This window comes from Glandiceps talaboti, chromosome 11 (assembly GCF_964340395.1).
Source record: "Glandiceps talaboti chromosome 11, keGlaTala1.1, whole genome shotgun sequence".
In the NCBI taxonomy this organism is placed as follows: Eukaryota; Metazoa; Hemichordata; class Enteropneusta; family Spengelidae; genus Glandiceps; species Glandiceps talaboti.
In genome coordinates, this window is record NC_135559.1 from 21,734,621 (window position 1) to 21,747,120 (window position 12,500).

The following is a 12,500-nucleotide window of genomic DNA, read 5'->3' on the forward strand; positions in this document are numbered from 1 at the left end:
AAAACAACCATTGGCAAGTTTTCATGACAAAAAACAACAAAACATAGTTTGAAAACAGAACAAAAACCACCAACCAATCATTAGTTATGGTGACCTGCAACTGGCAAGACAAAATACAAATTTGTGACACAAAACTATTATTTTCAATCCCAAATCTTAGTTTTTCAATTCACCTGGACTTGTCATTTTCTCAAACACATAGAAATGCCAGCAAATAACATACCTGGACTTTCTATACAATCAGTACACCACTGGCCTGACAGTTTCACCACCATTATAGAATGTGATCAGTTCTGTATCAACGACTTGTCCCATTTTCCTTGAGCAGTAAATTTTCAGCTAGAACAACCATAAGATGACCTCGAATTTTGACTATGACTTTGTCCTTTGATTTGAAAGGTCATATGATCAATGAATTGTCCGTCTCACAAACATATATACACATACTTTGATTATCTAGCACTTCTGGGGCCGAGATATGACGTTTTGTAATGTTTAGCTTCCTTCAAAATAACGTCACCGTTAATATGGAAACTGCCTCCTTTGAGTTTGCGCAAGAGAATCCAGAGGGGCAACATCACTTTTCTGATGGCCCAGATATTACTCTAGCCACATATGATTTCAAAATTATACTTCAACCCATGTAGGGTAATCCCTGTTTGAAGCCACTTTTCTTGTAGACATAAACTTATCCTACCTGAGGTAGGACGACCTACGTCTATATGGGGCACATCCTGCTGACTTCACTCAACTAATATCATTATTTTAGATTCACTGCACGCACAGCTGTGATAGATGTAATGGAACAACTATTTTTTGAATAGTATGTACATTTATATATACTGATAGTATAGTATGTATATCAATAAATTTATTGTTTATCGAAAAATAAATAGACGTTTTCTTCATTTTTCGGTTTCATGTGGACTTCCAACTGACACCACAGAAAATGTTTTAGGAAACTAGAAAGTTACCACCCCGACAGACAGACAGACAGGCAGACAGACAGACAGACAGACAGGCAGGCAGGCAGGCAGGCAGGCAGGCAGGCAGGCAGGCAGGCAGGCAGACAGACAGACAGACAGACAGACAGACAGACAGACAGACAGACAGACAGACAGACAGACTGTCGACGAACAGAACCTGTTACAAGCAGGGAAAGTATAACAGTTGAATTGGATTAATAAACCTTGGCACAGCACGTTGGTATTACAGAGACTTGTATTACATTTCATCATTTGATAAAAACAGATTTATGGCCACTTTACGTAATAGTTCACGTTCACAAACCAATTTCCAGTTCCCCTGGCATAAACTGTTATTATCAAATGATGAAATGTAACTTGAATACAAGTCTCTGTAATTCCAACATGCTAAGCCAAGGTTTATTAATCCGATTCAGCTGTTATACTTTCCCTGTTTGTCACAGATCCCGTTCGTCAATGGTCTGATGTCTGTAGTTGTACTTAGCTTATCAAAGTAAATACATGCTGGCTAGTTATCCAATTCAACAGTTTGTTATTTATTGTTAAAGGAAAGATGCAATCAAATAACATTGTGATTAAGTTACAAATCTTTATATTAGTGAATTAGTCCAATATTATCATCCAGCTCTGTTTAAACGAGTTATTATATTTTCTTACAATATTATTTTATTTATTATTTATTTGTATTAAGGCCTAATAAAAAAAATTGTGTGGTTCCGATTACACTCAATTTTAGAATAGGTGGGGTAGGTAGATTTTTTATTTTATTGTATTATATATGGTTTTCCTGCGTGAGTGTCTAGTTCAGGTTTTCCATTGCTTTCGAAATGGTCGCTGTGTTGTTTATTTCTTCCTATCAGATGTACAGCCATTACAGATTGGAAGAATGGTTTTATATTGTCTGTTTAAGTTGATGTCAGTTTTCGCATCCACTATTTCTCGTGAGACTTCACAATTTTTGCGATTTAATTTTTTTCTCGAATACGTAAAACGAAGTTTAGGGTCGGCAGTGAAAAGATAGGTGGGAACGGGGAACCGGAATCAAACAATTTTTGTAGGCCTTATATATTTACTCATGAACAAACAGGTTGCCCCAATTATAGATTCATTGAAAAAAGTAATAATTATAATAAAAAATAATAATTATAATTAAAGAAATAAAAATGAAAATATTACAATATATATAAAAGACAGAGACACAAAAACAGGAAAGATAAAGATACTGCTAAAATAATTCAAAAAACATCAAGATATACAATTAATGAAAAAATCATCACAATACTGAAGTACCTGCATACATGATTTCATTTTTATCGTATAATTAGCTTGATATTGTAAATAGAATAAACTTGTTTTAATCTTTAAATGTTATAGTAAAGTTTGTAAGTGGTAACGTTGTAAGTTTGTAGATGCTAACGTCTTAAATGTCTTCCTCCTCGTTATATATCGGTTGATAATAAGTTGTGTATTAATATTAGAATAGAAACAAAGACTTGTAAGTCACCTTGTAAATTTCATGCATTGAGAATTCGATCGATCTATGTCCCTGGCTTCTTATGTGGGAGCTCACTTTTATGGATTATATTGACATAAGTTTAGTTTAAGAAGTCATTTATTCACTATATCATAGTTGACCGGTGTTTGTAAATTACACCGACCTATTATACATCTTATATTGTTATCATATGTAAGTGTCGATATTAGTCGAAGTATTCCAATTTGTTTAAGTTAATGAATTTAACTTTGTATTTCATCGAAATTCACAATTAGTTCACCAAACTTTCGCCAGGTATCCACCACGGCTTCGTCAGTGTTAAAGTTAAATCCATTAACTTAGACTGGACGTTTGCACAGATGAGCTTTCAATTTCATCATGCAATGTGATTATTTGGTAAGAAAGTGGTTCTACAATTTTAGTACATTTTAGCTAAATACGCCCAAATGAAGATAATGTGGCATCCATGTCCTCGCCGTCGTCGTCGTAATCTGGGGTTAGTATCGTGTAGTCTGGTATCGATCCTACATTCTGCCATGGCTCAAGATAATCTTCAACTTCGTTATAATCAGAATCCCAAGAAAGTCTTGAATGGCGCTTTGGTCCTTCCATGTAACGCATGTACTCACTTGTCTGTCTATCTCTGGCTACACCCACTTCCTCGTCAAATTTCTTTGGAATGTCGCCTTCTAGATCTGGTAAAGGACGCCCTCTTACCCATTTCGGAGTCTTGCGAGGCTTACTTTTCTTTACCTAGAAATTTATGGTAAATAGATTGATATTGAATGTATTAAATAATTAAGGCAAGAAAAGGAGATACATAGTTCAGTGTAAACTTGAAAGCTATTGATAATAGCGAACTGTGTAGGTGAGTACGCTAGTTTAAAGTTGAAAATAACCATCTATTAGGTGAATATTAGCATTTTAAATCATAAGATTCCCAAACAATATCATATCAAAAGATTGATATTACAGTGCTACTATAGTTTGAAGGTACACCATGACGTCATCTCTTCAAATAAAAGACACACCTCATCAAACTGATACCATGGAAAACACACCTCGTCAAACTGATACCATGGAAAACACACCTCGTCAAACTGATACCGTGGAAAACACACCTCATCAAACTGATACCATGGAAAACACACCTCATCAAACTAATACCCTGGAAAACACACCTCATCAAACTGATACCATGGAAAACACACCTCATCAAACTGATACCATGGAAAACACACCTCATCAAACTGATACCATGGAAAACACACCTCATCAAACTGATACCATGGAAAACACACCTCATCAAACTGATACCATGGAAAACACACCTCATCAAACTGATACCATGGAAAACACACCTCATCAAACTGATACCGTGGAAAACACACCTCATCAAACTGATACCGTGGAAAACACACCTCATCAAACTGATACCCTGGAAAACATACCTCATCAAACTGATACCGTGGAAAACACACCTCATCAAACTGATACCGTGGAAAACACACCTCATCAAACTGATACCATGGAAAACACACCTCATCAAACTGATACCCTGGAAAACATACCTCATCAAACTGATACCCTGGAAAACATACCTCATCAAACTGATACCGTGGAAAACACACCTCATCAAACTGATACCGTGGAAAACACACCTCATCAAACTGATACCGTGGAAAACATACCTCATCAAACTGATACCCTGGAAAACATACCTCATCAAACTGATACCGTGGAAAACACACCTCATCAAACTGATACCGTGGAAAACACACCTCATCAAACTGATACCATGGAAAACACACCTCATCAAACTGATACCCTGGAAAACATACCTCATCAAACTGATACCGTGGAAAACACACCTCATCAAACTGATACCCTGGAAAACATACCTCATCAAACTGATACCGTGGAAAACATACCTCATCAAACTAATACCCTGGAAAACATACTTCATCAAACTGATACCCTGGAAAACACACCTCATCAAACTGATACCATGGAAAACACACCTCATCAAACTGATAACATGGAAAACACACCTCATCAAACTGATACCATGGAAACCATACCTCATCAAACTGATACCCTGGAAAACATACCTCATCAAACTGATACCGTGGAAAACATACCTCATCAAACTGATACCATGGAAAACACACCTCATCAAACTGATACCCTGGAAAACACACCTTATCAAACTGATACCATGGAAAACACACCTCATCAAAGGGATACCCTGGAAAACACACCTCACCAAACTGATACCGTGGAAAACACACTTCATCAAATTGATACCATGGAAACCACACCTTGTTAAACTGATACCGTGGAAAACACACCTCATCAAACTGATACCGTGGAAAACACACCTCATCAAACTGATACCGTGGAAAACATACCTCATCAAACTGATACCCTGGAAAACATACCTCATCAAACTGATACCGTGGAAAACATACCTCATCAAACTGATACCATGGAAAACACACCTCATCAAACTGATACCCTGGAAAACATACCTCATCAAACTGATACCCTGGAAAACATACCTCATCAAACTGATACCATGGAAAACACACCTCATCAAACTGATACCATGGAAAACACACCTCATCAAACTGATACCCTGGAAAACATACCTCATCAAACTGATACCCTGGAAAACATACCTCATCAAACTGATACCGTGGAAAACACACCTCATCAAACTGATACCATGGAAAACACACCTCATCAAACTGATACCGTGGAAAACACACCTCATCAAACTGATACCATGGAAAACACACCTCATCAAACTGATACCGTGGAAAACACATCTCATCAAACTGATACCCTGGAAAACACACCTCATCAAACTAATACCCTGGAAAACACACTTTATCAAACTGATACCATAGAAATCACACTTCATCAAACTGATAACATGGAAAACACACCTCATCAAACTGATACCCTGGAAAACACACTTTATCAAACTGATACCGTGGAAAATACATCTCGTCAAACTGATACCGTGGAAAACACACCTCATCAAACTGATACCGTGGAAAACACACCTCATCAAACTGATACCGTGGAAAACATACCTCATCAAACTGATACCCTGGAAAACATACCTCATCAAACTGATACCGTGGAAAACATACCTCATCAAACTGATACCATGGAAAACACACCTCATCAAACTGATACCCTGGAAAACACACCTTATCAAACTGATACCATGGAAAACACACCTCATCAAAGGGATACCCTGGAAAACACACCTCACCAAACTGATACCGTGGAAAACACACTTCATCAAATTGATACCATGGAAACCACACCTTGTTAAACTGATACCGTGGAAAACACACCTCATCAAACTGATACCGTGGAAAACACACCTCATCAAACTGATACCGTGGAAAACATACCTCATCAAACTGATACCCTGGAAAACATACCTCATCAAACTGATACCGTGGAAAACATACCTCATCAAACTGATACCATGGAAAACACACCTCATCAAACTGATACCCTGGAAAACATACCTCATCAAACTGATACCCTGGAAAACATACCTCATCAAACTGATACCATGGAAAACACACCTCATCAAACTGATACCATGGAAAACACACCTCATCAAACTGATACCATGGAAAACACACCTCATCAAACTGATACCCTGGAAAACATACCTCATCAAACTGATACCCTGGAAAACATACCTCATCAAACTGATACCGTGGAAAACACACCTCATCAAACTGATACCATGGAAAACACACCTCATCAAACTGATACCGTGGAAAACACACCTCATCAAACTGATACCATGGAAAACACACCTCATCAAACTGATACCATGGAAAACACATCTCATCAAACTGATACCCTGGAAAACACACCTCATCAAACTAATACCGTGGAAAACACACCTCATCAAACTGATACCATGGAAAACACACCTCATCAAACTGATACCATGGAAAACACATCTCATCAAACTGATACCCTGGAAAACACACCTCATCAAACTAATACCCTGGAAAACACACTTTATCAAACTGATACCATAGAAATCACACTTCATCAAACTGATAACATGGAAAACACACCTCATCAAACTGATACCCTGGAAAACACACTTTATCAAACTGATACCGTGGAAAATACATCTCGTCAAACTGATACCGTGGAAAACACACCTCACCAAGATGATACCGTGGAAAACACACCTCATCAAACTGATACCGTGGAAAATACACCTCACCAAACTGATACCGTGAAAAACACACTTTATCAAACTGATACCGTGGAAAATACACCTCACCAAACTGATACCATGGAAAACACACATCATCAAACTGATACCATGGAAAACACACCTCATCAAACTGATACCATGGAAAACACACCTCATCAAACTGATACCGTGGAAAACACACCTCATCAAACTGATACCATGGAAAACACACCTCATCAAACTGATACCGTGGAAAACACACCTGATCAAACTGATACCGTGGAAAACACCCTTCATCAAACTGATACCATGGAAAACACACCTCATCAAACTGATACCATGGAAAACACACCTCATCAAACTGATACCCTGGAAAACAAACTTTATCAAACTGATACCATAGAAATCACACTTCATCAAACCGATAACATGGAAAACACACCTCATCAAACTGATACCATGGAAAACACACTTTATCAAACTGATACCGTGGAAAATACATCTCGTCAAACTGATACCGTGGAAAACACACCTCACCAAGATGATACCGTGGAAAACACACCTCATCAAACTGATACCGTGGAAAATACACCTCACCAAACTGATACCGTGGAAAACACACTTTATCAAACTGATACCGTGGAAAATACACCTCACCAAACTGATACCATGGAAAACACACATCATCAAACTGATACCATAGAAATCACACTTCATCAAACTGATAACATGGAAAACACACCTCATCAAACTGATACCCTGGAAAACACACTTTATCAAACTGATACCGTGGAAAATACATCTCGTCAAACTGATACCGTGGAAAACACACCTCACCAAGATGATACCGTGGAAAACACACCTCATCAAACTGATACCGTGGAAAATACACCTCACCAAACTGATACCGTGAAAAACACACTTTATCAAACTGATACCATGGAAAACACACCTCATCAAACTGATACCCTGGAAAACACACTTTATCAAACTGATACCATAGAAATCACACTTCATCAAACTGATAACATGGAAAACACACCTCATCAAACTGATACCCTGGAAAACACACTTTATCAAACTGATACCGTGGAAAATACATCTCGTCAAACTGATACCGTGGAAAACACACCTCACCAAGATGATACCGTGGAAAACACACCTCATCAAACTGATACCGTGGAAAATACACCTCACCAAACTGATACCGTGAAAAACACACTTTATCAAACTGATACCGTGGAAAATACACCTCACCAAACTGATACCATGGAAAACACACATCATCAAACTGATACCATGGAAAACACACCTCATCAAACTGATACCATGGAAAACACACCTCATCAAACTGATACCGTGGAAAACACACCTCATCAAACTGATACCATGGAAAACACACCTCATCAAACTGATACCGTGGAAAACACACCTGATCAAACTGATACCGTGGAAAACACCCTTCATCAAACTGATACCATGGAAAACACACCTCATCAAACTGATACCATGGAAAACACACCTCATCAAACTGATACCCTGGAAAACAAACTTTATCAAACTGATACCATAGAAATCACACTTCATCAAACTGATAACATGGAAAACACACCTCATCAAACTGATACCATGGAAAACACACTTTATCAAACTGATACCGTGGAAAATACATCTCGTCAAACTGATACCGTGGAAAACACACCTCACCAAGATGATACCGTGGAAAACACACCTCATCAAACTGATACCGTGGAAAATACACCTCACCAAACTGATACCGTGGAAAACACACTTTATCAAACTGATACCGTGGAAAATACACCTCACCAAACTGATACCATGGAAAACACACATCATCAAACTGATACCATGGAAAACACACCTCATCAAACTGATACCATGGAAAACACACCTCATCAAACTGATACCGTGGAAAACACACCTCATCAAACTGATACCATGGAAAACACACCTCATCAAACTGATACCGTGGAAAACACACCTCATCAAACTGATACCGTGGAAAAAACCCTTCATCAAACTGATTCCATGGAAAACACACCTCATCAAACTGATACCGTGGAAAACACACATTATCAAACTGATACCGTGGAAAACACACCTCACCAAACTAATATGCTGGAAAACACACCTCAACAAACTGATACCGTGGAGAAAACACCTCATCAAACTGATACCGTGGAAAACACACATCATCAACCAAGTCTATGTAACGATGGTATATATTTATACTAATTTAGGACCTCACCTTTGTCTTTTCCTTTGCTACACTGTTCCCAGACTTTGGCAACATGCTTCGTAATCTTAATCTGTATATTATAGGAATGTGGAGAGATTGTTCATAACGATTATTGTGGAATACCTGGTCAAATATGGCAATGACTGACAACATCAATTTTAAATCTTGTTCAAATTTATAATATATTTTTAATTATTATACAATAGGCCTACCTGATAGCAAATATATAGACATACAATAGACCCGTTGTATATCGATACTGATTTTAACATGGCTGTTCTATGCCCTAGTCGAACGTTCATTTCCATTTGCTAACTCTCGACGACACGTAGTCGAACGCTAATGACACTAAATTATTGTCAATACTTGTTTGCTGATTAAAATTTATTTTGAAAGATCCAATAAGCTGATATCTTACCATACTAACGACTTTGAAAGATCCAATAAGTTGATATCTTACCATACTAACGACTTTGAAATGCATCAGAAATTCAGAATATATAGGATATATACTTGACACATTCAATTGTGCGTCTGTATAAAAACCCTAAACATTAAATGTTATCGAGACTTGCAATATGTCATAGATATATGTATTAATATGAACTTCAGTTTTTGTAAATAATGTTGCTATGAAACACAAAGATAACTACACTCACATCTTGCCATAACAAACCGTTGATACTATTATCAAGATTAAAAACAGAACTGCAGATAGTGTAGATGTTCCGATGATGGTTATCCACCCAGTGTCGGATATCGGCAATGATGTTGCTGGAGGTCCTGAAAGAAACATCGAAATATAGTAAGAATGTTGCTTGACTAATTTTCAAGTTGAAACATTAATCTTGAATAAAGCTAATTGGTTAACGATAGTACAATATAAAAAAAATAATATCATTGATTTATACTGTAACAGAAAAGACAAGACGGACATTCCTTGGTATGTTGTATATTGTATAACTAGACAATTTATGAATCCACTTAAATGTGATTCAATACAAAGTATTGTTAATATCAATAACAGTCACCATATCTAAATGTGTTGAATTCGATGAGCTTTTTAGTATTCAAACATTGTTGTCCACTACAGAAGAAAAAAACGTTTAATAATGCACCTCGACAACTCAATGTAAATTAGATATTATATATTTTATTATCATAAATATAACACAAGGTTAACCAATTCTTACCAGCAGTCGTCGTCGTTGGACTAGCAGTTGTCGTTACCGGTTGAACATCAATAATTATGAAACAGGTTCTAGAAGAAACACAGTAGCATATTATATCAGTTACTTCATACAATAGAAGAAGAGACAAAAATGATGAATTGAAACCTTAAAAACAAACTATGCTTTCAAATATGTCTAACCCTACTAAATCAGTACAATTAAAATATATTAGGTCGATAGTATTATACATTCACACATTACACCGATGAACAGTACTAAAGTAAAAAAAATAAGACATGTCCAATTGTATCGTTTTTATGCGATGTACATAATCCCAAAACAATGGACTATGAATACTTAACTTGTATTGACTAGTATGTCATTAATGATAACAATAATTATTACCCTATTTTGACTAGTGTATCACTGATGGTATCAATAATTCTTACCCTGTCTTGACTAGTATGTCATTGATGGTAACACTGATAGTTAGATTATACTGTAAGGTTTGAATGTCTAGCTCATTCCGTACCACCACGTCATTTGTCTCGTCATCAATTCCAAAAGTGTTCTGAAAATGTATTAACATTACATCTTATATAGTGTTCAATATACGTATCTTTTTGTTATTTCACAGTGTATAATCTATTATATTTATGTTGTTCAAAACATTAGGTCAATTTCTCTGATTAGTTCCAGTTCTTTAATGTTGATATATAAACTTCAAATCTGTGATTGATGTACGAAATAATTACAATCTGTAGGTATTATCATTGGTTGAATAGGTCAATATCGAATGACCCGACTTTTCACGTTAAACACATATGTCAATGGTAAAATTGTAACAACATATCAATTCACTAATTACATTGACTATTGCCATGGAAACAAAGTAAATGTTTACAATGTTTGACACTATACTACTTACCCCAACATTTCCCTTCGTAATTGAAAAAAATTGCTGTGGTTGCACACGTGAAGAGTTGACATCTGGCCTTAGTGTAATATTTAATTTAGTTCCAGTGTCAGTTGTCTCTGGTATCGACACTGTGTATACATCTGTATAACGATAAGAATGTTGTTTAAACTATAAACACTTAAGTTCCCCTCATCGTGTAAGTCCAAACTAAAGACAAATACGTGGGAGGGGGGATGTATTCCACAATATTACTGTGCCAGAAGATTTCAATTTTACAACCAGTACCAACAAATCTCAATTGGCTTCCATATTTCAAAATCATAAACATTATGCGCTATTCGTCTTCTTTGTGATGTTGTTCTGTTTGCCTAGTAATTTATTTAGTTATAAATAATGTTGAAATATATTTATTTTTTTCATTATTTATATTCCCAGCTATTTTTTTTATTTATTATTTATATTCCCAGCTATTTTTTTATTTATTATTTATATTCCCAGCTATTTTTTTATTTATTATTTATATTCCCAACTATTCATGATATTTTAGGGTTTTAATGTTCAGATTTGACTTTCCTGTTAATTCCTAGAGATAACAGGAAAGTCGAATCTGAACCTGACTCCCCCAAAAAATAAAACCCAGGGAATGTAAATGATAAATAAATAATTATATTTCAACATTACTTATAACTAGACACAACTGTAGTAACAATTCGTCAATACATCATTATGTAAACGTACGTATGAACTTGAAATTGCCGGTTACTAATCACGTATGGAACTTTGATCAAACAAAATTGAAAACAAAATTATATTATTTACCTTTCCCACATGTAGGAATATAATCATAAGTGACGAGAATATTTAGCCATGTAAAGGTGGGTCCTGGTTTTGTTTGTATGTGGGTCGGTATGATTGGTTTTTGGTTACTAACCACTACAATCATCTAGAGAAAAAGATTTAATGTAAATTAGTCAAAATAAATTAAAATCGATGAAATGGGAAATGAGATAATATTATCAACCATTAATTAGAGCTGTTACAATATGTAGAACATAGAAAGGAATAACCAACATAAAACATGATACGCATCTGTAGTGCAATGATCAAACGAGAACTTAAAGTTATATGTCCTAAATAATCTATTTGTAGGTTGTTACACATTTGTATGAATACATACCTCGATTGATATGCTTGAAGTTCTATTTGGGTCGTAGAGGGCGTCTTTGGTTGTGATGATTCCCTTAGTGTGATCAATGTTGAAGTATGTGTGTGGTGATATTTCACCGCCCATTCCAGACCTTGCACGTGCAAACGTAAAGTAACATTCTGTGTTGACACCAATGTCTGCATCACTTACATTGAGTTCAGCTACAATATATCCTGTGTTGGAATCCTATCAAGTGCAATTAGAAATTGTTA

The 12,500-nt window shown here is 36.1% G+C and overlaps 2 protein-coding genes across 2 annotated transcripts in view; both read right to left on the reverse strand.

Moving 5' to 3' along the window:
• LOC144442157 (putative neutral ceramidase C) overlaps positions 1–2,989 on the reverse strand; it is a 23,221-nt gene extending 20,232 nt beyond the window's left edge. The window contains exon 1 of the mRNA XM_078131424.1: positions 2,907–2,989. The gene's annotated coding sequence lies outside the window, so the exon portion shown is untranslated. The remainder of the gene's footprint in view (positions 1–2,906) is intronic.
• Positions 1,599–12,500, reverse strand: part of LOC144442158 (uncharacterized) — an 84,940-nt gene continuing 74,038 nt past the window's right edge. Inside the window, exons 52-59 of the mRNA XM_078131425.1 lie at positions 12,259–12,474; positions 11,901–12,024; positions 11,091–11,221; positions 10,612–10,733; positions 10,184–10,251; positions 9,650–9,773; positions 9,000–9,060; positions 1,599–3,234 (exon numbers count right to left, since the gene is read on the reverse strand). Coding sequence (XP_077987551.1) covers positions 2,914–3,234; positions 9,000–9,060; positions 9,650–9,773; positions 10,184–10,251; positions 10,612–10,733; positions 11,091–11,221; positions 11,901–12,024; positions 12,259–12,474 — 1,167 coding nt within the window. The 3' untranslated portion in view covers positions 1,599–2,913. The remainder of the gene's footprint in view (positions 3,235–8,999; positions 9,061–9,649; positions 9,774–10,183; positions 10,252–10,611; positions 10,734–11,090; positions 11,222–11,900; positions 12,025–12,258; positions 12,475–12,500) is intronic.